This window comes from Meriones unguiculatus (assembly GCF_030254825.1).
Source record: "Meriones unguiculatus strain TT.TT164.6M chromosome 13 unlocalized genomic scaffold, Bangor_MerUng_6.1 Chr13_unordered_Scaffold_34, whole genome shotgun sequence".
Classification (NCBI taxonomy): Eukaryota; Metazoa; Chordata; class Mammalia; order Rodentia; family Muridae; genus Meriones; species Meriones unguiculatus.
The window spans coordinates 16,058,028-16,084,129 of record NW_026843646.1 but is presented as its reverse complement, the minus strand read 5'-3'; the positions used below and the strand labels follow the sequence as shown (position 1 = coordinate 16,084,129).

General features: G+C 40.2%; 1 protein-coding gene and 1 pseudogene across 1 annotated transcript in view; both read left to right on the top strand.

Annotated features, from left to right (window-relative positions):
- The window catches only part of LOC110561735 (vomeronasal type-2 receptor 116-like), a 799,658-nt gene extending 789,783 nt beyond the window's left edge, over nt 1–9,875 (top strand). Inside the window, 1 exon segment of the mRNA XM_060376155.1 lies at nt 8,577–9,875. Coding sequence (XP_060232138.1) covers nt 8,577–9,499 — 923 coding nt within the window. The 3' untranslated portion in view covers nt 9,500–9,875.
- Nucleotides 1–26,102, top strand: part of LOC132650845 (neurocalcin-delta-like) — a 117,469-nt pseudogene that overhangs the window by 55,703 nt on the left and 35,664 nt on the right.

Genomic DNA, 26,102 nt, shown 5'->3' with positions numbered 1-26,102 from the left:
GGTGTTTATTGGCTGAAGGAGCTCTCTGATAGAATTTTTGTGACTTCTTCCTTTCCAGTGTCTATTCCCTTTATCTCCTTTAGTTGTCTGAATGCTCTAGCTAGGATTTCGAGTACTATTTTGAAGAGATATGGAATAGGGGGCAGCCTTGCCTTGTCCTGATTTCATTGGGATTGATTTAAGTTTCTCTCTCTTTAGTTTTTTGTTGGTTCTAGGATTGCTGTATATTGCCTTTACTATGTTTAGTAAGTGCCTGTATAACTGATCTTTCTAAAAGTCTAAACATGAATGAATGTTGGGTTTTGTGAAATGCTTTTTTGGCATCTCAGAAGATGATCATGTTTTTGTTTTGTTTTGTTTTGTTTTCTCCTTCTGTTTGCTTATGTGCTGGATTACATTAATGGATTTCAGTATATTGAACCACCTCTGCACACCTGGAATGAAGCCTACTTGGTCATCATTGATGATATCTTCTATGTGGTTTAGGATTTGGTTTGCGAGTATTTTATTGAGACTTTTTTTTTCTTTTATTGTGTCATGTTCATAAGAAGAGATGGGTCTGAAATTCTACTTTTTGTTGGATCTTTGTGTAGTTTAGGTATCAATGTGACTGTGTCCTCATAGAATGAGTTTGTTAATGTTACTTCTCTTCTTATCTTCTGGAATAGTTTGAAGAGTATTGGCTTTGGGTCTTCTTTGAAGGTCTGGTAGAATTTTTCCATTTCTTTGGGCCATGTAGGACTGTTTAATCTATTTACCTGATCTTGGTTTAACTTTCCTAAATGGAATCTATCAGGAGAATTGTCCATTTCATTTATATTTTCAAAATTTGTGACATAGGTGTTTGAAGTAAGACCTAATGATTCTCTAAATTTCCTCAGTGTCTGTCATTATAACCCACTTTTCATTTCTGATTTTGCTGACTTGGATAGTTTCTCTCTGCCATGTACTTAGTTTGGCTAAGGGTTGGTCTATCTTGTTGATTTTTTTCAAAGAACCAGCTCTTGCTTGATTCTTTGAATTGTTTACTTGTTTCTAATGTATTGATTTCAGCCCTGAATTTGATTATTTCCAACCCTTTACTCCTCTTGGGTGTGTCTGCTTATTATTTTCTAGAGCTTTCAATTGCCATTAAGTTCCTTCTATGAGATATCTCCAACTTCTGTCTGAAGGCACTTAGTGCTGTGAATTTTTCTCTGATCGCTACTTTCATTGTGTCCCATAAATTTGGGTAAGTTGTGCCTTCATTTTCATTGAGTTACATTGAGTTTCTTTGTTTTATTTCTTCCATGACTAAACTGTCATTAGGTAGAGAGTTGTTTAGTTTCCATGCATGTGTAGGCTTTTTGTTATTTCTGTTGTTGTTGTGGTCTAGTTTTAGGCCATGGTGTTCTGATAGGATTATTTCGATCTTCTTGTATCTGTTAAGGCTTGCTTTGTGTTTGACTATGGAGAATGGTCAACTTTGGAAAAGGTTGTGTGGGGTGCTGAGAAGAAGGTAGACTCTTTTGAGTTTGGGTGAAAATTTCTGTAGGCCCATTTTATTTGGGACCTCTGTAAGTGTCATTATTTCCCTATTTAGCTTCTGTCTTGATGATCTGTCCCATGGAGAGAGTAGAGTATTGAAGTCTGCCACTATCAAGGTGTTGGGATGGTTATGTAATTTGAGCTTTAGTACTGTTTCATTTACAAATACCAATGCTCTTGTATTTGAGGCATAGATGTTCAGGATTGTGTTGTCCTCATGGTGGAATTTCCCCTTTGATGAGTATGAAGTTTCCATCCTCATTTTTTTTTATTAATTTTGTTTGAAAGTTTATTTTATTATATATTAGAATAGCTACCCCAGCTTTTTTTTCTGGGTCTGTTTGCTTTAAAAATATTTTTCCAGCCCTTTATTCTGAGGTAGTTTCTCTCATTCTTGCAGTGGTGTGTTTCTCGGATGCAGCAGAATGTTGGATCCTGTTTCTGCAACCATTCTGTTAGTCTGTGTCTTTTTATGGGCGAGTTGAGTCCATTGATGTTGATAGATAAACCAATAAATGCTAGTTCCTTTATTGTGAAGTTGGTGGTGATAGTGTGTTTGTGTGCTTGTTTTCTTTTGACTTTGTTGTTGTTGTTGTGAGGTTATCTATGTTCTTTATTTTCTTGGGTGTAGTTGTTTTCGCTAGATTGAAGTTTTCATTCTAGTATCTTCTGTAGGGCTGGGTTGCTATGAAGATGTTGTTTAAGTTTAATTTTGTCATGGAATATTTTGTTTTCTTTATCTTTGGTGATTGAAATTTTTGCTGGGTATAGTAGTCTGGTTTGGCATCTGTGTTCTCTTAGAGTCTGCACGACATCTTCCTAGGCCCTTCTGGCTATCATGCTTTCTGTTGAGAAATCTGGTGTGATTCTGCTAAATCAACCTTTACATTTTACTTGTCCTTTTTTCCCTTGCTGCTTTTAATATTTTTCTTTGTTCTGTAGATTTAGTGTTTTGACCTTGGAGCCTGGGATTTTTTTTTTTTTTTTTGGTCTATTCATATTATTTTTAGATTTTTTTTTTCTTTTCATGATGTCCTTGATTTCTTGGATGTTTTGTGTTGGGAACTTTTCTGATTTTACTTTTTCTTTGAAAGAAGTTTCAATTTCTGCAATTGTATCTTCAGTGCCTGAGATTCTTTCTTCCATCTATTGTATTCTGTTGGTGATGCTTACCTTTTTTGGCTCCTGGTCTTTTCTCTAAGTTCTCCAGCTCCTGAGTTTTCATTGTTTGTATTTTTTCATTGATTCTAATTCTAATTGATTCTAATTCATGTCTTGCACCATTTCCTTCATCTGTTTGAATGTGAATTCCTATCTTTCTATGATGGCATCCATTTTTAAATTTGTTTCCCCTTTATGTGTCTATATTTGGGTTGCTATTTTTTGTTGGTATTTCTTTGAGAGCTTTGTTTCTTTCCTCTTTATGTGCCTCTATTTTTGTGTAGCTGTTTAAGAGTTTTGTTCATTTCTTACTCACGTGCCTCTAATAATTCAATAAGCATAGCTTTACAATAATTTTCCTGTGATTCCAATGAATTAAAATATCTATGTTTTTTGGAGGTTGCTGGTGAATCCGTGATGTCCTAATTTATGTTGGATGTGTTCTTAAGCCTGCCTCTAGCCATTTGATGATCAGTAGCCTTTTCTGTTTGTTCCTTAGAGCCCATACTGCAGACTGTGTCTGTCTTTCTGTGGAGTCCAGGGAATTCTTCAGGAAGATTAGAGAGGTCCACTGGTTTGAGAGTGGGTGTTGGTGTTTCAAATGCAGCTAATCGAGGAAGGTTGCAGGTGCAAATGTGCAAGTGCAGGAGTGTGGGTGTAGGTGTGTCTGCCTGGAGAAGTGAAGTGTAAGGACAAAGCTTAAGTACAGGTGAGGGTTCTGGCATATTTTGCAGGCTCAGTGTGCATGTCCAGGTGCCATGAATGGCTCAGTGGCCCACAGGCCTGTCCAAGTATTGTGCTTCAATCCCTCAGATCTGCCTAAGCTGCACTGTCTTGGTTCTAGGAAATGTTTGTCTGGACTCCACTGGGAAACCCAGAGAACAGGGGCTTCAGTGTTGAGGTTGTTGTCCCAGACATCCCTATGTTGCCCATAATGGGGGTGTGTGTCAGAGGAATCTGATGTCTGGCTGCGAGTGCAGAAAGACCCATTTTCCAGGCTCTGTATGCACTCTCTTGCAGAAGCACTCACTGGCAGGCTGTGTGGAAAGTGCTGAGGACCTGCGAACTCACTCACAGGCATGTGTGGGAGCACTAGGGCCCATGCACACTCACTTGCAGGTGGGTGTGCAAAGCATAAAGGGCCCATGAACTCACTTTCAGGCTTGTGTGGGAAGCACAGAAGTCCTGAGCACACTCACTCACAGGTGTATGTGATAAGCACAGAGAGCCCACAGATTTCTACTTTCAGATTTGGGTCCCTGTTTGGCTTTTAGAGTAAGGAGGTGCCCCATACCTGGGGTTATGCACTCCCCACCTCTGTTGCACCACCAGGGCAAGCTGAGCAAGCGAAGGTGCAGCTGGGAGTGCAGGGTTCCATAGTTGGCCACTTTTCAGACCCCGGAGACATCCACGAAGAGGATGGATCCAGGGTGTCCCAGCACATGGGTCTAGCCCTGGAAACCTCAAAGTCAATGCTCTGGCTTCAGCTAACCATCCACTCACAAGTTTTCAAGTTTTTGGTGTTCTGCCCTTCAGAAATGGTGTGCACTGGTTGCCACCATCTTGGAACTCTCAGATAGATAGATAGATAGATAGATAGATAGATAGATAGATAGATAGATATAGATCTATTCAATTACCAATATGTCTGTCAATATTTCTGTTTTTATGCCAACACCATTCTTAGTACAAATTCCAGTCAGAGGTAATGATATCTCCTATAGTTATTGTATTGTTCAAGACTGTTTTGAGTATTTTGGCTTTGTAATTTTCACGTATGAAGTCAAGATTTATCCTTGCATAATCTGTAAATAATTGTGTTGGAAATTTTAAGGGGAGTGCATTGAATCGGTAGATTGATTTTGGTATGGTGGTCATTTTTACTGTGTTATCCTATTGATTCATAACCATGGAAGAATTTTCCATTTTCTCATAGCTGCTTCAAATTTTTTTTCTTCAAAGACTTGAAGTTTTACCACATAATTATTTCCCTTGCTTATAGTTACACTAGGAAATTTAATATTATTTGAGGCTATTGTGAAATATCATGGAATTTTATTTGTGTTAATATGTAATATTATTACCCATCTCTTTTGATTAGATTTGCTGTGTAGTCTATTCTTTAGATATTGAAATGTCTACACAAGCTTCTCTCTTTTAATTTTTAAGTTATTTATTTATTATTTATTACAATTTATTCATTTTGTATCCCTGATATAGCTTCTACCTTGTCTCCTCTGAGTCACACCTGTCTTCCCACTTCTACCCATTTACCTCTCCCATTCCCCTAATACACTGACAGGGAAGGACCTCCTCCCCTTCTATCTGACCTTAGTCTATCAGGTATCACCAGGGCTGGCTGCATCATCTTCCTCTGTGGCCTGGCAAGACTGCATCCCCTAGAAGGAGGTGATTAAAGAGCTGGCCACTGACTTCAAGTCAGAGACAGCCCTGTACTTGGAAATCACTTTGAAGCTGAGCACCTATGGACTTCATCTGAGCAAGGTGTCTAAGAAATCTCCATTCAAGGCCAATGGTTGGAGTTTCAGTCTCTGCATGTCCACTATGGGCCCAGGTGTTTTTGGCTCTGTTGGTCTCCTTGTGTAGCTCTTGTCTCCACATCTTTGTAACTCCCCCTTCATAAGTTTCCGTGCACTCTGCCCAAAGTTTGGATATGAGTCTCAGCATCTCCTCTGACAACCTGATGGGTAAAGTCTTTAAGAGGGCCTCCCTGGCAGGCTTCTGTCCTGTTCCCTGTCTTCTTTTACTTCAGTCTTGTTTGCCCTTCTGAATGAGGTATCAATCTCTTCCCTAGGGTCTTCCTTGTTTAGCATTTTAGGGCTAGAGATTTTACTATGTTTATTCTATATAATGTGAAGTATATCCACTTATAAATGAGCATATACCTTATTTGTCTTTTTGTTCTGTGTTACCTCACTCAGGATGATATTATCTAGTTCCCAGCATTTGCCTGCAAATTTCATGATTTCCTTGTTTATAATTGCTGAGTAGTATTCCATTGCATAAATGTACCACACTTTCTGTACCCGTTCCTCTGTTGTGGGAAATCTGGGTTGTTTCCAGATTCTGGCTATTACTAACAAAGCTGCTATGAATATATTTTGAGCAAATGTCCTTGTTTTATGGTTAAGCATCATTCGAATATATGCCCAGGAATGGTATAGGTGGATCATGAAGTAGCACTCTTCTTATTTTCTCAGAAATGCCAGATTGATTTCCAAAGCAGTTGTACAAGGTTACATTCCCACCAGCAATGGAGGAGGGTTCATTCTCTTCCACAACCTCTCCAGCATGTGTCATCCATTGAGGTTTTGAGTTTAGCCATTCTGATGGGAGTGAGGTGTTAAAACTCTAGCCTTTTCTTACACACTGCACTTGTCTAACTCAGTTACCTTCCAAAACATGTATGTTGATAGCCAGGTCAAAGCAGTTTCTTAAAAATAAAATGGCCTTGTGTAGACAAACAGTCCAGGAAGTGCAGAGGGGCATATAGCCCCCAAAACTGCATTTAACTTCCCAGTTTTCCAAGAAAATCCTATATACAACCAGAAAGTCCTCATGCCTATTTGCAGGAACCCAATAGGTCAAACATTCCAGATAGTTTCCACAGACAAACGAACTACCGACTCTTCAAAATATAGTCTGGGAATGCCCTGCATGATATCCAGTATTGTTTTGTCAATCCAAAACTAAAAGGAAGTACCAGTTCAGTGATTTTGACACCCAGTTTTACCTTATTTCTTCACTCTTTGTCTATGGGCTAAGCCAACAAAGCTCCATTTGGTAAACCTCAGACTGGTTATATTTGGATGTCTCTCAGTCCTATTGTGACTTCAATATACATTGAACAATGGCTATTTATAGCCTAAATTTGAAACTTTCAATTTTAAAGTCTAAATTGATTTAGAATAGTTCATAAGATGGAAAAATTTCTGAAATGTATTCAGTATATCCCAGGTATGCTCCACCCTACTAATGCTTATTACTCTTCTCATCCTTAACTGTCCCTTTATCAGTTGCACGAATTTTTTTTTTCATTTTTCTGTGACATATTTGGTTTAATCTTCATGACCTTTGGATTCAGAATGTGCCTTGGAGCCAGATACAGTCATCACTTGTTACACATTTACCTCTCCTTTTTAAAAATATCTTTACAGGCAATACTTTAACAGGGAAGGGAACAGTAATTCTCTCATTCTTCATCTCATCCTTATGAAGAATCAACCAGCGACATTATCCGTAATTATTGAGAGTTCTTTAGTGCAATACATATGATGCCTAGACACAATTAGCAACCATCATCTTGTGTACATTTTGCATTTATTTCCATTATATTTCTTGAATGTTGGAATAGATGGTTTAAAAGTCATTCTTTATGGATGGGCATTAATGCATCACTCATTCTCAGGATCTTTCACAGTCATATTTCTTGGCCTTCTTCATAGATCACAGCAAAGAGAGGCTTCTTAGAGTAAGAATGAGAGTATTACTTTTCCATGTGCATAAACAAGAACATTTAGAAGTTTGTTTGACAATAAGTACATTAAACTAATTGGCAGCATCAAGTTCCTCCTCTTATGATATGGTCTCCCACCTCCTGAAATTGTGTGTGGTCTATAGGACCAGGTATGTAATACTCTTTTGATAAATGTCCTTCCCTGTATTTCAGATATATGTTAAGTGCATAAATATATTCAATATGCACAGAGTAGGAACACGTCAGTCATGAATGCAATATCCTGTCTTTGTGACTATATTTTGAAATACAGTAAAATATGAGTGAACACATACATGGTCAAAATTAAAATTTCAAACTAACAATGATTCAATATTGCAGAATATGAAGAACTTATTTTTTAAAAAAAGATGTTATCCACATATATATATTAGTTAATGAAACATATAAATAAAAGCTTAAAGCATACATTGTACAATAGAAAAGCAACAAAAAACACTCATAACAAAAGCAAAGGAATAAGCTCTGAGTGTGAAATTATCTTGAGAAAAAATTACTATTCAAGATCACTAAAGAAAACATATATCAAAATACAGATTTGATTTTTCTGACAATAAATTTGATAATGTTCAGTTCAAAATGTAAAACAGAAAATTATTTGATGAAGTGATAATTTTTAGAAATACAGAAAGGTTTAATATAATAAAAATATTTCATTGCAAACCAAGGAGTATATGTTATTAATTCAAGATAAATGACACAAATGTTAGAAGCAGAGTATTTCAAACTTCTTTTTTGAATATATAGAAATACTTCAAAATTTTCTTCTTTTATGTTAAACATAAGGCTATAGTTAAATGTAAAAACATATATTAGTGAAGGTTTTAAGCTTCAAGGATATAATGGTATTTATTATTTCAAAATCATACATAATATGAACCAAATTGGGTGTATCCAGGGGATTTGGGGAAAATAATTTAATATGGGTCCTGAATCTTAGAACAGTATATAAGAAATTAATTTCAAAGCCTATTGTCCATACTGTACAAAGTATGCACCTAGAAATTAGCAATTTCTTCATAAAGTGAAGTATGAATAAAATTAGCATTGTACAATATTATTCTGTAATCTTATGACTTATAAAATAGATGCATGAAGCCATAAATTCAAGCCAAACATACAAAAACAGCAAAGATCATTGGGATTCTTTGATTTTTGTCACCATAAACAAAAATGGCTTCATAGATTTGAGATGATTCACAGACAACCTGGTATTTCTTTCTGAAACAATAAACAATAAAGGAGGTGAATCAGGAAACATTTTGATGAGCTGAGGCTGAGTAACAACTTAGGGGAAAAGGGAACACCTGAGGATTGATTCACAGTCACCTTTATTTCTGAACAGATATCGACCAGTGTGTGATGTGTCCAGAAAGTCACTATGCAAACTCAGAGAAGAGTTACTGCCTCCAGAAATCTGTGACCTTTTTGTCCTAAGACTTCTTGGGTATGGCTTTCACCACTGCAGCACTGTGCTTCTCTGCACTCACAACTGTGGTTCTTGTAGTCTTTGTGAAGCACAGAGACACATGCATTTTCAAGGCCAATATTCAGGCTCTCAGTTACATCCTGCTATTGACACTCATCATCTACTTCCTCAGTTCCTTGCTCTTCATTAGCCCATACAACACAGCCACCTGCATCTTGCAGCAGACAGCATTTGGAATTCTGTTCACTATGGCTCTCTCCACAGTACTGGCCAAAGCTATCACAGTTGTTATTGTATTCAAGGTCACTGTTCCAGCTAGATTGGTGAGGTGGTTAATGGTATCAAGGACCCCTAACTTCATCATTCCCATCTGCACACTGATCCAACTTGTTCTCTGTGGAATCTGGCTGGTTACCTCTACACCATTCATTGATCATGATGCTCATGCTGAACATGGCCACATCATCATTGTGTGCAACAAAGGATCAGCAGTTGCCTTTCACTATGTCCTGGGATACCTCTGCTCCTTGGCACTTGGGAGCTATGCCATGGCCTTCTTGTCTAGAAATTTGCCTGACACATTCAGTGAAGCCAAGTTCCTGTCATTCAGCATGCAGGTATTCTTCTGTGTGTGGGTCACCTTCCTCCCTGTCTACCACAGCACAAAAGAGAAGATTATGGTGGCTATGGAAGTCTTTTCTGTGTTGGCTTCCAGTGCAGCACTCCTTGGTTTGATCTTTGTCTCCAAGTGCTACATAATTTTGTTAAGACCAGATAAGAACTCCCATCTTGATATCAGGCACAAAACCCATTCAAAAAGGAATTTTAACTTAAAATTTAGTTAAAATGAAAATTAATCTGTTAGTAAATTATAAACAAAAAATAAAACCAGTGCTACACTATTATAAATCTTTAATTATGTATAATACCATGTGAATATTTAATTAATTGTACTAAAATCTCTTGAAATGGAACCATTATTTTAATCTTATGTTTGAGATTTATGTTTTACACTTTTTCACTAATAAAATTTCTTTATGTTTCTTTCTTTTAGCTGAATCCCCATAATTAGAACAGTGTGGCATAAACTCATGGATAGATGATTTCCTTTGGCTACAAAGTGCTAGTTTTGAAGTTGTGTCACCGTGTGTCAGCCATGATGTATTTGTTTTATCCTTCTCTCGTTAAAAACAAACCATTAAATTTTGTGTAATTATTTCATTTTTGAACTCCAGAAGATTCTGTTTTTTCACAGGTTATTTTCAGTGAAATTCAGAAGAAATTTTATAGTTTAGCATGACTGTATAAGATCCTATTTTCTCATATGAGGGAAAATAAAAGCTCTTACTATGGGGAACTACACCGGATGCCTGATTTGTAACTAGTAGTTGTTTAGATACACAGAGATCAGAAAAGGGATATGACTGACTGATCAGGTGGTTCATATTGTGTTATGAGAACAAGGCATTGGAGTAGAGGCAAGCAGAGCAGTAGGAACTATGGAAGATGGAATTATTAACACTCCACAGCAGAATAATATGGAGGGTATATTCTTCATTGTAAAAAATTAAACGTCTTTCTTAGAGGAGTAGAGTTGTGGATAATGGGCAATGGAAATGGAAATATCATTTTAAATGACCTCTTTGAATATGATCATAGAAACCACATTTGGATATTCAAAATATCTGAAGAAAACTCATGTCTCTAAAAACAGGGGTGTTAGAGTCTCTTATGTTGGTAACATCCTTGATGCCGAAAATATGAATGAACAGTAGCTGAAGCATTTGGACATGTGCAATCCCTTACAGGTTTTGTTTGAAGCTTTGTTATCTTTGTGGTATGATTTAGAGGTAAGTTTTCAGAGGTTTGTTAGATAGTTTTAACTTCAAGTATCTGAGGCAATTTAGTAAGTGAGACTACAGAAAGTGACTAGTCTTCCCTCAGCAGAAGTGGTTGTTTGTTTTTAATAACAGAGATAAGACATTTTTCAGTGGGAAAAGGGGTATTTTTGAACAGGGATGGATTCACATAGAGTTTATGTAGGGTTTTTTTTTTTTTTTTGTACAGATGCAGATTTAAATATAGATTCAGATGCCTTCATGCTAGTCTCTACCTCCTCAGACATTTCTGTCTTCCTGGGACATGTTATCTATTATATATTTGGAAATTGTCTTGTCCTGACTACCATAATGCATGTTGGAATGGATGACTGATTTAGGCAAGGGCAGTGAATGTGAAGAGGCTGGGGTTTCAATGTAGAATCAGATTTCAGCCAACCTTTGTAGAAGGTACTTGGCTTGATGTACTTATGTGCCAATCCAGGGTTACCTGAATTAGGTCAGAGGGAACATTGTCTATCTAGCAAAGGTTAGTGCAGTCAAAGTAAGATTGATGATTGACAAATTTATTGCATGAAATCAGATTTTTACATATTTATCAGAAACAGAATGTAATTGCAGCTCCCCTGAAGAATACAGTCATAGTTGCTGACATTTGCAAACTATACAGGGCACACAGGATTAGTATATAAGACTAAAAGTTCTTTCAAGCTTCAATATGCTTTTCTGACTTCTAGGAGATGCACAGATACACAGGTGTCCTGAATGCTTCAAAGCCTGAGGGAGTGCTTCAGGTCTTGGGAACTGAAATGGACAGTGTCTTAGGAGCTCCTGACTATAAACTGAAAATCCCATGGCACATGCTTCTCAAGGCATCTAGATCAGACCAACTCCATGATTCCCCAGAGTTATCTCTTTTTTTATTTTTTAATTTCAAAGTATGGAATTCAAACTTCAAAGCAGGCATGGAGTAGCCAATCAACCTCAAGGCTATAATGTTGTCCAGCATAATCAACAAAAAAAAATTTCCAGAGACATTGCTGTGCACCACATTTTAGAAGTCCAACTAGAATCAGAAAAAATAATGAACAAAAGTTTTTGCTAGTTTTTGCCCAGCAATAAAGGAGGGTGATTCATCTAAATTTCAGTGTTGCATAGCTAATATTTTATCACCCAAGCATGAACATCAATGTTGTCGTGTGACCATCTCTGCCAACGAAACCATATGATCATCAGTAACTTATTCAAAAGAGACAATATAGCAAAAAACAGCAATTTATCAGTCACACCCTTCAGCCTTAGATTTCACCAACTATCTTCCTTCAGTCACTAGTTTCTACATCTGAGAAGTTGGTAGAAAGACTGTTTTTCAGGGCTCCATGACTCCATTACCCCATTCATGAGCATATTTTAATTTCCACAAACTGGGGACAAAATTAACATCTCCACACATATGATTTGGCAGTAATCCTCTGGGAGTTTACATCACAAGAAGGTAGAAGTTTTATATTAACTCTTACATATAAAGGACATTTGTTCACAATCAAGGGAGCCTGCACTTTAGTTAGTGAAAAGTGATATTTCAATCCCGAAACATTTTGATGAAATTATTCCTGGGATTCTTGTGCTCCCTGTGGTTTGTTACTTCCTAGGAAAACAGGCAGTGTCAAAAGGGAATATTCCTTTGCATTTCTCACTGATGAAAGTCCTGAAAGATTAGAATGTGATCTTATATGACAATAAAAAAACTGGACATTCCTCTGTTCTTAATTTCTGTTGAATCAATTTTACTAAATCATGAGTGGAGGTGCCCGGTGAAGAAATCCACCCTTATTCTAGATGCTGCACTGCCATCACTGGTACTATGTGTCAGAATATAAGTTGGGAGGTTGAAGGTAACATTTTAAGGCAATGCAATCATGTGTAATTCCATTTGTTGTACATAAGCACTTATATGAAAAAAATCAGTGAATCATCTTTGGTGACATCTACAAATACTACTTTGTGTGGAGAGTATCCTCTGAAGCCTGATGTGTTTTTAAAATACAGCCACTGTCATGACTGATTTTTCTTCCTGTTGTTTGACTGCCCATATTACATTACTGTTTCCCCCAAGAGGGCTACAGTAAGAAATATATTCAGCCTTGAGTATATAAAGGCCCTATATTAGTACAGAGACAATATAATCATTAATACCTTCTTTATTTCCAAAGGGACACATGGCTGATTGTCTTAATTAAAATTCTAATACATCAGTTGCTTGAAAATAATTACTGCTCTCTGTCCATCAACCATTAGGTGACTGAGAGCCTACAAAAGATGAGAAAAAGACTCTTGATTTGGCTCATCAGACCCCTGTCTAATTTTAGAACGCTCTGTCTTTCTTTCAGAATCTATTAACTTACAACATGCATGCAGTGCCAAAGCATTTATTTGCCCATAAGCCTCTGGATATGTAATGTGTCATTACATGTATCATTACTATACAAGCCTTCTCCTGGTAATATCTCCAAAGTTATAGTTACATTGTTTTGGTGATTTCGGTCAGTGTAGTCTTCACATGTTTCTTTTTTTTTTCTTTTTTTTTTTGCATCCCCCCATAATCCCCTCCCTCCTCCCCTCCCAAACCTATCCTCCCTCCTCCCTCTGCATGCATGCCACTCCCCAAGTCCACTGATAGGGGAGGTTCTCCTCTCCTTTCTGATCTTAGTCCATCAGTTCACATCAAAAGTGGCTGCATTGTCCTCTACTATGGCCTGGTAAGACTGCTCCACCGCAGGGGGAGGTGATCAAAGAGCAGGCCAATCAGATTATGTCAGAGGCAGTCCCTCTTCACGTTACTATGTAACCCAATTGGACTCTGAACTGCCCTGGGCTACATCTGTGCAGGGGTTCTGGGTTATCTCCAAGAATAGACCTTGGTTGGAGTATGAGTCTCTGGGAAGTTCCCTGTGTTCAAATTTTCTGGTTCTGTTGCTCTCCTTGTGGAGACCCTGTCCTCTCCAGCTCTTACTATTTCCCAGTTCTTACATAAAATTCCATTCACTCTGCCCAACAGTTGCCCATCAGGCTCAGCATCTGCTTTGATAGTCTGTAGGGCAGAGGGTTTCAGAGGCCCTCTGTGGTAGGTTCCTAGGTTGTTTCCTGTTTTCTTCTTCTTCTGATGTCCACCCTCTTTGCCTTTCTGGATGGGGATTGGACATTTTAGTTAGGGTCCTCTCTCTTGCTTAGTTTCTTTAGATGCACAGGTTATAGTGGGTTTGTCCTACGTTGTATGTCTATATGAGTGAGTATATACCATGTGTGTCTTTTTGCTTCTGGGACAACTCCATCAGGATGATCCTTTCCAGATCCCACCATTTACCTGCAAATTTCATGATTTCCTTATTTTTCATTGCTGAGTAATATTCCATTGTGTAGATGTACCACAATTTCTGCATCCATTCTTCAGTTGAGGGGCATCTGGGTTGTTTCCAGCTTCTGGCTATTACAAATAAAGCTGCTACAAGCATGGTTGAGCAAATGTCCTTTTTGTGTACTTGAGCCTCTTTTGGATATATGCCTAGGAGTGGTATGGCTGGATCACGGGGAAGCACTATTCCTAGTTGTCTGAGAAAGCGCCAGATTGATTTCCAGAGTGGTTGTACAAGTTTACATTCCCACCAGTAGTGGAGAAGGGTTCCCCTTTCTCCACAACCTCTCCAGCATGTGTTGTCACTTGAGTTTTTGATCTTGGCCATTCTCGTGGGTGTAAGGTGAAATCTCAGGGTTGTTTTGATTTGCATTTCCCTAATGGCTAGTGAGGTTGAGCATTTCTTTAAGTGCTTCTCTGCCATTCGGTATTCCTCTACAGAGAATTCTCTGTTTAGCTCTGTTCCCCATTTTTTAAGTGGATTACTTGGTTTGCTGCTTTTCAGCTTCTTTAGTTCTTTATATATAATGGATATGAGTCCTCTGTCACATAAAGGGTTGGTGAAGATTCTTTCCCAATCTGTAGGCAGTCGCTTTGTTTTGATGACGGTGTCCTTTGCTTTGCAGAAGCTTTTCAGTTTCATGAGGTCCCATTTATTGATTGTTGCTGTTAGAGCCTGTGCTGTTGGTGTTCTGTTCAGGAAGTTTTCTCCTGTACCAATGAGTTCTAGGGTATTCCCCACTTTTTTTTCAAGCCGATTTAATGTGTCAGGTTTTATGTTGAGGTCTTTGATCCACTTGGACTTCAGTTTTGTGCAGGGTGATAAGTATGGGTCTATTTTGATTTTTCTACATGTAGACATCCAGTTGGACCAGCACCATTTGTTGAAGATGCTATCCTTTTTCCATTGTATGGTTTTGGCGCCTTTGTCAAAGATCAGGTGTCCATAAGTGTGTGGGTTTATTTCTGGGGCCTCTGTTCGGTTCCATTGATCCACTATTTTGTTATTATGCCAGTACCATGCAGTTTTTAAAACTGTTGCTCTATAGTACAACTTAAGATCAGGGATGGAGATACCTCCGGAAGATCTTTTATTGTAGAGGATTGTTTTAGCAATTCTGGGTTTCTTGTTATTCCATATGAAGTTGAGAATTTTTCTTTCCAGGTCTGTAAAGAATTGTGTTGGTAATTTGATGGGAATTGCATTGAATCTGTAGATTGCTTTTGGTAAAATGGCCATTTTTACTATGTTAATCCTGCCAAGCCATGAACATGGGAGATCTTTCCATCTTCTCATATCTTCTTCTAATTCTTTCTTCAGAGACTTGAAATTTTTTTCATACAAGTCTTTGACTTCCTTGGTTAGGGTTACTCCAAGGTACCTTATGTCATTTGTGGCTATTGTGAAGGGTGTTGTTTCCCTAATTTCTTTCTCAGCCCTTTTGTCTTTTGTATATAGGAGGGCTACTGATTTTTTTGAGTTAATTTTGTATCCTGCCACTTTGCTGAAGGTGTTCATCAGCTGTAGGAGTTCCCTGGTAGAGTTTTTGGGTCACTCACGTATACTATCATATCATCTGCAAATAGTGATAATTTGACTTCTTCCTTTCCAATTTGTATCCCCTTGATCTCCTTCAACTGTCTTATTGCTCTAGCAAGGACTTCCAGCACTATGTTGAAGAGATATGGAGAGAGTGGGCAGCCTTGTCTTGTCCCTGATTTCAGTGGGATTGCTTTAAGTTTCTCTCCATTCAGTTTGATGTTGGCTATAGGTTTGCTGTATATCACCTTTACTATGTTTAGATATGTGCCTTGTATCCCTGATCTCTCCAATACTTTAAACATGAATGGATGTTGGATTTTGTCAAATGCTTTTTCAGCATCTAGGGAGATTATCATGTGGTTTTTTCTTTCAGTTTGTTAATATGGTGGATCACATTGATGGATTTCCGTATATTGAACCACCCCTGCATACCTGGGATGAAGCCTACTTGGTCATGGTGGATGATATCTTTGATGTGTTCTTGTATTTGGTTTGCGAGTATTTTGTTGAGTATTTTTGCATCAATGTTCATAAGGGAGATTGGCCTGAAGTTCTCTTTTTTGGTTGGGTCTTTGTGAGGTTTAGGTACCAAGGTGACTGTGGCTTCATAGAATGAGTTTGGTAATGTTGCTTCTGTTTCGATTTTGTGGAATAGTTTGAAGAGAACTGGAGTTAGCTCTTTTTTGAATGTTTGGTAGAATTCTGGGCTGAAACCATCAGGTCCTGGGCTTTTTTTGGATGGGAGACTTTCGATGACTGCTTCTATTTCCTTAGGACTATTTAATTGATTTACCTGGTCCTGATTTAGCTTTGGTAAGTGGAATCAATCAAGAAAATTGTCCATTTCATTTAAATTTTCAAATTTTGTTGCATATAGACTTTTGAAGTAAGTCCTAATGATTGCTTGGATTTCCTCAGTGTCTGTAGTTATGTCCCCCTTTTCATTTCTGATTTTGTTGATTTGGATGGTGTCTCACTGCCTTTTAGTTAGCTTGGCTAAGGGTTTGTCTATCTTGTTGATTTTCTCAAAGAACCAGCTCTTGGTTTCATTGATTCTTTGAATTGTTTTATTTGTTTCTAATTGATTGATTTCAGCCCTGAGTTTGATTATTTCCAGCTGTCTGCTCCTTCTTGGTGTGTCTGCTTCTTCTTTTTCTAGGGTGAGCCATTAAGTTGCTTGAATGCGCTGCCTCAAATTTCTTCTTGAAGGCACTTAGTGCTATGAACTTGCCTCTTAGCACTGCTTTCATTGTGTCCCACAAGTTTGGGTATGTTGTGTCTTCATTTTCATTGAGTTCTAGGAAGATTTTAATTTATTTCTTTATTTCTTCCCTGACCCAGCTGTCTTTTAGTAGCAAGTTGTTCAGTTTCCATGTATGTGTAGGCTTTTTGCTATTTTTGTTGTTACTGAGGTCCAGCTTTATTCCATGGTGATCATACAGGATACAAGGGATTATTTCAATCTTCTTGTATCTGTTGAGGCTTGCTTTGTGACCAACTATGTGGTCTATTTTGGAGAAGGTTCCATGAGGTGCTGAGAAGAAGGTAAATTCTTTTGTGTTTGGGTGTAAGGTTCTGTAAATGTCTGTTAGGTCCATTTGATTCATGACCTCTGTTAGAGATATTGTTTCTTTGTTTAATTTCTGTTTAGTTGACCTGTCCTTTGTTGAGAGTGGGGTGTTGAAGTCTCCCACTCTTAATGTGTGGGGATCTATGTGTGGTTTAAGTTTTGTCAATGTTTCTTTCACAAATGTGGGTGCCCTTGTATTTGGGGCATAGATGTTCAGGATTGTGATGTCTTCTTGGTGGAATTTTCCCTTGATGAGTATGAAGTGTCCTTCCCCATCTCTTTTGATTAATTTTGGTTGAAAGACTATTTTATCAGATATTAGAATGGCTACTCCTGCTTGCTTCTTGCGTCCATTTGCTTGAAAAGCCGTCTTCCATCCCTTTACCCTCAGGTAATGTCTATCTTTGTGACTTAGGTGTGTTTCTTGTATACAACAGATTGCTGGGTTTTGTTTACGCATCCATTCTGTTAGTCTGTGTCTTTTTATTGGAGAATTAAGTCCATTGATATTGAGAGAGATTAATGACCAGTGGCTGTTAGGTCCTTTGAGTTTGATGTTGGCTGTGGTCATATGGTTGTGTGCTTGGTTGCTTTTTGTTGTACTGAAGTGAGGTTATTTATTTCCTGTGTTTTCTTGAATGTAGCTAGCTTTCTTGGGTTGTATTTTCCCTTCCAGTGTCTTCTGTAATGCTGGATTTGTTTGTAGGTATTGTTGAAATTTGTTTTTGTCATTGAATATCTTGTTTTCTCCGTCTATGAAGACTGAGAATTTTGCAGGGTATAGTAGCCTGAGCTGACATCTGTTCTCTTAGGGTCTGCGTGATATCAGTCCAGGCCCTTCTGGCTTTCATAGTCTCTGTTGAAAAGTCAGGTGTGATTCTAATGGGTTTGCCATTATATGTTACTTGGCCTTTTTCTCTTGTAGCTTTTAGTATTTTTTCTTTGTTCTATATACTTACGGTTTGGATTATTATGTGGCGGGAGGATTTTCTTTTCTGGTCTAATTTATTGGGTGTTTTATAGGCCTCTTGTATTCTTATTGGGCTCTCCTTTAAGTTGGGGAAATTTTCTTCAATGATTTTGTTGAAAATATTTTCTGGGCCTTGGTGCAGGGAATCTTCTTTTCCCTCTATTCCTATTATTCTTAGGTTTTGTCTTTTTATGTTGTCTTGAATTTCTTGGATGGTCTGTGTCAGGAATTTTTTAGATTTAACATTTTCTTTGACAGATACATCTATTTCTTCCATTGTATCTTCCACACCTGAGATTCTTTCTTCCATTTCTTGTATCCTATTGGTTATGCTAACCTCTGTAGTTCCTGCTTTCTTCCCCAAGTTCTTTCTCTCCACAATTTCTTCCATTTGTGTTTTTTTTTAATTTTTCCAATTCTATCTTCAGGTCTTGAGCTATTTTGTTGGTTTCCTTCCCCTGTCTGACTGTATTTTCATGTTTTTCCATCAATTCCTTCAGCTGTTTGTTTGAACAATCCACTGTTTCTTTTATTTCATTCAGTGATTTAAGCATTTCCTCTCTAAAGGCCACAGACTGTTTGGCTGCAGCTTCCCATATTTCTTCACAGATGACCATAATCTCCTTGTCTTTAATTTCCTCCATTTCTTTACGGATAGCCATGATCTGTTTGTTTTTATCTTCCTCTAATTCTTTTCGTATTTTATTTGTTTCCTCTGTTATCTTCTTCATGAGCATAGATGTTAGGTCATCTCCTTGAATTTCATTTATGCTGGGGTGTCTAGGGCTATTTGCCCATGGATAACTGGGTTCTGGAGATGCCATATTGCTCTGGCTTTGGTTGGTTGGACTTTTACACTGTCCTCTACCCATTGGGCCATCTTAGTTGTTTGAATTTAGTTTCTGGTTGGTCCTGGACTCTTGTAGTGGAGAGAATCCCTTTGGCAGGAAGATGGTTTTTCCTGAAGGAAGCCTTTCCAGCTTTTTGGGTATAGTCACTGGATGTCCGGTGTTTTTCAGGAGTTGCTACAGCTCACGTCAGGCCGAGAGACCTGGGTAGTAACTGTGGTCCTGATTAGTCGAGAGGGCTCTCCTCTCACTGGGAGAAGTCCTGGAGACAGTTGCCCTCCTTCTGGGTTTCTTGCTGTAAATTGAGTGATCAACTGCTGTAACCTGTGTGTCCCGTGGTTTGGTTGGTTTTGTTAGGGATAACTGGTTGCCCCTTGGAGCAGTATCTGGGGGCTTGATCTCAGGGTTCCCGGTCTTTTGTAGGGTTGAGGTTGGGGCTCTGTGCCCCAGAACCCAAGAGGTAATCTGTGGCGGGTGAGTACTGCTCTGGTGTCTTGGGGCGCACACCTTCTGCCTGTAAGGTGTATTTGGTACAATGCAGGCCTCTGGGCTGGTGGAGCGTGCGCCCGCCTGCTAGTCTGTGGAAGCTGAGTTTCTGATCACTCTGTGCTCCCTGTTTGGGCCCATATCTGTGATGGCTGGGCGTACTCACCTGTCTGCAATCTGCAGGCTGCTAGACTTTCCCTAGGTGACCCCAGCAGCACGGTTTCTTCCTTCCCTGTGGGGTCCTCTCTGGACAGGCCAGTCCCTGTTGTACTGGGGCGCGCAGCTTGTCTGTACTGCTGAGCTGAGCGCACAGCTCTCTGAGTGACAGGAGCTCAGTTGTGTTGGCGGTGGGTACCCGCCGTCCTAGCGACCTTCCGGGGATAGACTGGGTGACCCGTGATCAGTCTGGCAAGATTGCTTCCCAGTGGGGTCCCCCCGAGGTTGGGACTCCCAGCCTCAGGCACCCTTGTGCTCACGGATCAGCCTGGGAAAGTGATTGGGGCACGGACGCTTGCGGCTCCAGCCCGGAGACAGGAAGCCCGCGTTACCCGGGATTTCTTCCGGGTTCTGGCTGGGTAGCTGTGAGTGGACCCGACCGATTCCCACACCGTGGGAGCCTCCCCTCACCTGGGAAACAGGATTGATGTAGTTTCAGGGCCCAGAGTTCAGTCTCCTGGTCTCTGCATGGTGAGTGCTGTCCTGCTTCTCAAACGCAGTGCTCTCCCGGCGCTGCCATCTTGGCTCCCCATACTTATAATTTTTATACATCTGATTTTTTTTTTCACTTTTTTAAAAATAAGCCAACAATGTGGTAGCCAGGCTCCCCTTGAGCTCAAGCCTTTGGGATGTTTTCTAAAGTAAGCAAAGCTTGTGTAGTCATGGCGGGAAGGGGTGAGTGGGTGGTGGCAAGTGGCTCAGAGAGGCACTCTCCGCACATGGAACTGTCATTCTCCTGGGCTCTGCACAGAAGAGCAACTCTGGTAAGCTGAGGGGAGGGATGGGCTGCATGGCTGGGGAACCATGGCAGTTGCCATGATTCCCTTGTTGGAATGTTTTCAAGCACAAGCCTCAAAAACTGCACCCCTGGCCTGCACCATTGAGTTCTTTCACACCACTGAAGCTGTGGGAGGAACCCGCGGGCACCTTAATGTCAGCAGCCATTCTCCTGTCTCTCTCTCTCTCTCTTTAAAGATTTACTTTTATGTGCATTGATGTTTTGCATGCATGTATGTCTGTATGAGGGCTCCAGATCCTCTGGAACTAAAGTTATTGACAGTTGTGAGTAGCTATGTGAGTGCTGGGAATCGAACCCAGGTCCTCTGGAAGAGCAACAAACACCCTTAACCATTCAGCCATCTCTCTGGCTCCCTCCTGTCTCTCTTGTCATGTGCTCAGTGGCAATGCAAATCAGACCTGTGGCCACCAGATCATCTCTGTGAGCATTGTCTGCTTTTCTTGGATGACAATCTGGAAATTACTGGGAACTTGAAAAATTCAATTTAGTAGTTTATGAATAAAAGGTCTAGGATGCATCAAGTATTTCTTATCTTTTAAAAATTTAAGTATGACAAAAAGAAGTGTCAGAATACCATTTTATTGAGAAAAATGAGATTAAATGAAAGGACTCTGTTGGAAACAAAGATCCTTGGATGATTTTTGAGAAGAAATATAAAGACTGAAAAAATATGAATGTATCTTTATTTCCTTCATTCTTTTGTTTCTCTTTCATTATTTCTCATTTTTATTTATTTGGTCTCTTTTTTTTCCTACTACCAGGGATTAAATGCAGGGACCCCCACTCATTAGGTCACCACCTTACCACTGAGCTACACATCCAGACCTTTTGGGGACCAGGGGGAGTCAGGGTCTTACTAAGATGTCATGCTGGAAGTGAGCTCTGCATCCCACACTGGCTGTGGCAAATTCACAGGTCTCCTGCATAGCTCTTAAATACAATCCTTTGTTGCCTGTTTTGATTAGCAATGAGAACATCTCTCTTGGCTTCTTGTAGTCTTCTTTTTGTGATTTACTGCCCAGACTGGGGCTCCTACCTTCCCCACCCCAGTTCCTGGCAAGGGAGACACAGTCCTCAGCACTGGCTGAGCCCCATTACAACTTCTCTGCATCATGAGAGAAGACAACAAGATGATGTCAGAGTTCTGCGGATGTCAGTGTGAACAGGGAAATCGCTGTTGGGTGTGCATTTGGTGTGTGCTGCGTCGACTTTCAGAGGCAGTGGGTATTTGGACTGGGTTTCCTGGTCGAGTCACTGTGACTGAACAGGGTACAGTTCAATCTCTGGGGTATAGTGTCAGTACTAGACCTATTGAGAGAACGCCTGTCGGTTCCTCAGCTGTTCATGTTTCAGTCAGCTTTCTCCTAGCACCGGAAATGAAGAGGATCATCTAGATCGCACGCCACTTAGCTGTCATGGAGTCTTCTTGGTAGAGTTTTACAAGAAAAGTGAGTCTTTAGCTAGCTACAAAGTCATGTTCTTCAAGGATTTAGTCAATTAAAAGTTATATCATTATATGCCAGAAACTATGTTTAAGAGGTATGTGGTAACCATGTGGGTGACATAGGTGGGTAGAAGGAAAAATAACTCAGAAGTCCAGCCAGCAAAAGTGAGGGAAAGCAGTTTGCTTTGCACGGAAAGACTTGAAACTCTAATCTCATCACCAGACTGAGTCAGCATGAGCTGCTCTGTGCCTGCCTCTGCGGCTTGCACCCTGTGAGGTCTGAAGTGGACGTGAAATAAAGACACAGATCCTTGGACCATAACTGTCATTGTCAGTGCTGTTGCTTGATCGTGTTTGGGGTAGTTTTCAGCCTCACCACACACCTCATCTGACCCATACTGCATAAGGTATTGTTTTACATACGTGAATTTGTGGCCCAACCAGCTAAATGACATGCTCAGGGGATCAAGTGAGTATATGACAGAAGAGGGACCACTACACCTGATGACCTGAGCTTGACCCCCAGGATTCACATGACGGGAGAGAAACAGCTCCCACAAATTGTCTCTGACCTCCGCAGGCTTGTATATACACAATAAATGAATACATTTAATTAGAAAAAAATAAAGAACAAGAATTAAAACTTACACCTTTAACCTCAAAACCCATATCTTTTTGCTCACCACCAACCACCCTTCTTGACTCTTAGTATTTCTGAATTCTGTGTTTTCACCAGAAACCAAAATCCTCCTCAATGATGTTCCCTCTCTGAGCATCAGTGTCTTTGCTGTAACATGAGATAAGTAGGTCACAGACTCAGGGAGGTTAGCTAAAAGGTGGGTGTGGGGATTCTTGATAAATTGCACAGGATTACAAAGATTCTCGAGTTCCATTCATTTCACTTATATGTGGCATGGTGTGCCATAGTGAACAAAGCAGGATCTTCAAGTTCCCTGTGACTGGAATTCAACTCTGCCCTCAGCTCATACTCTGTCCAGTCTTGAAGAAATTATCTCATTTCCCTAAGCCTTGGTACCCTGTCTGTGTAGTGAGGTGCGCTATTCTTTCCCCGCAGGGTTGTCATGGGGATTAAATGACACAGTGTACAGAAAACATTTAGCAGGTGCCAGGACGTTGAACGGTGACGAAGCGAGAGTGACTCTTAGGCTTGGGGTCATAGAGATGCATTGCACAGCAGGTCATGCTGGTAAGGGCAGGTAGCCAAGAAAGAATAGGCTGTACCACTCCCCACTGCCCTCATCCCCCTCCCACTCCTGTGGACCCTTTCTCCCAAAACGTCTTCTTCTGCTTTCTCTCTCTATCTCTCTTTCTCTCTCTCTCTTTCTTTCTTTCTTCTTTTTTTTTTTTTTGGTTTCAGTATATTTACATCACAAGGGTGCCCATCCCTCCTCTCCTCCCAGCCCCACCTTCCCTCCTTTCCCTTTCCCCTCTCCCTTCCCTTCAAAAAAGGGGAGCCCCTTCCTCCACATCAATACTCCCACCATACCAGTCCTCTTCTTGTTTGTGACCCACTTGAGCTTCTTGGGATTATTTATAGGCGTGTGAAGGTTACTTACTAGATTATGAGCACTTACCACTGTCTGCATCACTGAAGACATCACTGTCCCTCCTTCAGCAACCATTAACTTCAGAAAACCATTCAGGGAGCAGTGGGGCCTCGTGAGCGCCCCACATCTGTGATGGGCAGTTGATGGTGCCTGGCTTTTTTTAGTGTAGGTTCTGGGGATTGAACTCTGGTCCTCAAGCTTGTAAGGCTGATGGGACCATCTCCCCAAATCCTAATTTTGTATTAAAAAAATCTTTGCAGAGTTTGTATAAACTGTGTTGGAAAGAAAGTGTTGGCTGATTCTCCTCACTTGAGTCTCAGCTGCCAGTTTCAGTACCCATTTCCACACCGTCAGAAACTGCCTGGGCCCTTTTCAGTCAAGGCTTATGTATATTTTAAGCAAGAGATGTGTATTAGGGTTCTCTAAAGGAATAGAACTAATAAAATAAATGTGTGTATGTGTGTGTAGAGATAAAATGAATATACATGTGTATTTTCATTTTAGTATTTAACAAATGATTTCAACTTAATATTTAATGAATATGGTCATTTTAATATATATAATTTCTTAGAGTGTCTTAAACTCTAAGACCCAGCTAGTTCCATAATGGCTGTCTCCTGACAGGAAGGCTGAGAATACAGGGGTTGTTCAGTCCCCAAGGCTGTTTGTCCAGTCTGGTGCTGGAGTCCTAGAGGAGTCCTACAAGTATTCTTAAGGAGTTGCGGGTCGTCAGTCTCTGCTGGAACCCAGATGAGCTAGGTTCTAACATAGTGGAGGAGTGCCTGCCTCAGCAACAGGCAGATGAACTCGTCACAGAGGGTAGGATGAGCATGCAAACAAGCAAAGCTTTCTTTTTTCCATGTCCTTTACGTGGGCTGTCACCAGAAGGTGTGACCTAGGTCGGCAGTCCCACCTCAAATGATCCCTCAGGAATGTCCCTCACAGAGCTGATTCCAGATGTGGTCTCATGGACGGCCAAGGTGACAGGTTGAAATAGTGAAGTGCATCTTTATGCAAAAGAGAAAACATAAACTATTCTGAATTGATGGAGGAGCGTGAATAATAAATTTGAGGTATTTTCTCCTCTTTTAATTACTAAATTTTCTCCTCTTCAGATTTATTTTTCTTATTTTTTATTATGTGCCTTTGACAGTGTGTGTGCACATGAGTGCAGGTGTCCCCTGGGACTCACAGGTGTCATTACCCCCTGGATCTTAGTCACATGGGGTTATGATCCACCCAATCTGGGTGCTCGGAAAGGAGGGTCCTTCCTAGGAGAGGTGTTTGCTCACTACCAACTGCTGAGCTGTTTCCTCTTTTGCTGCTTCTAGTCAGGTCTTCTCATCGTGCTGGTGAGGACTCCTAGTGAGCTGGGAGTGAGCTGTGTCCCTCCGTTTCCCTGGGCAGCCAGGAAGGCCTGGCTTTCTCAAGCCCATCCCGACCCCCTCCACTTACCCCAGGGTACTGCATAAACAGAGCCCCTTTCCTCTCTATAAAAAAGGCAGGAGGCCTAGCTGTGGATGCCGGGTGAGTCTGATTGTTTCCTGCTCCCACGGTGGGGATACAAGTTAGCGGACATTCTCATAGGCTGTTTCCTGATTGAGTTTGACCTTGACAGTGAAGACATATGGCAGATAAACTAACATCAAATCAGGATGCCCGGCCTACCCAAAGTTCCGAATGGAAAGATGTTCTCAAGCTTCAGCAGCAGAAGCTTTAAACCACGCACCAGGGCTGAGGACGAGACCCTGTGGGCAGGGGCCAACCCATAGAATGTGGCTGATCTTGGGCTAAGCATGCCTAAGCCCAGGGCTCAGTCCCAGCACCCAAAAACAAAGTCAGGGAGAAGGAAAATCCACTGAAAGTTCTGCCTAGTCTAACTGCCTGTTAGCTGGGGAGAGAGACTTCTTGGTTATGTTGCGGTTATTCCCAAGTGAACTTTGAATTACCTGATGTGAAGCTTTGGTTTTCTTTGAAAACAGAGTTATTTAAAGTTTGATCATATTTACCCCCAACTCTTCCCATATTCCGTTCCCACTACCATTCAAGTTAATGTCCTTTAAAGAATGTTCACACACACACACACACACACACAAACACACACACTGCAATAAATATAAAACTCTCCAAATCCAATTTGTGCCGTCTGTAACTCATAGGTGTGGGGTGATCCAGTGGAACGTGGTTTACCTACCAGCAGCCATATCCTTAAAGAAAACCAATTCTCCCTTCCCCAGAAGCCGGCAACTGCCTTTGCTAAGGGTTGAGGCTCATAATCACCCCCTCCCCATTTGACTTAGCTTAATCTAATCATTGACAACCTTAAGCTACAAAAACATCTTTAAATGCTTCAGAATCTTTGTAAACTAATGAGGACTAAGACAAGGACCAGGTTATTGTACTAAGTGAATATCACTGTTGAAATACAGTTTTTAATATTTTGAAAAATGGATCCAACTTACTTTTAATCCATGGCACCTGCTCACACGTAATTTGTACTGGGCTTCGATATCCTTTTATTACCAATTTCTCTTTGAATACAATCAAATCTTCCTTTTGCATAACTTTATGATGATGGAAAGTGCTACCCTTAAAGAAACAAGCAACTGGCCTGGAAAATTGGAGCTATGTTTTCTATTATTTCATGCACTGTCACACATCCCCAGGGGCAGGGGAATATTGGCAAATCCATGCCCCATTACTCAAACAGAGTCACTGCTCACCATACCACACCCTGCCTTTACTGCTTTCTCC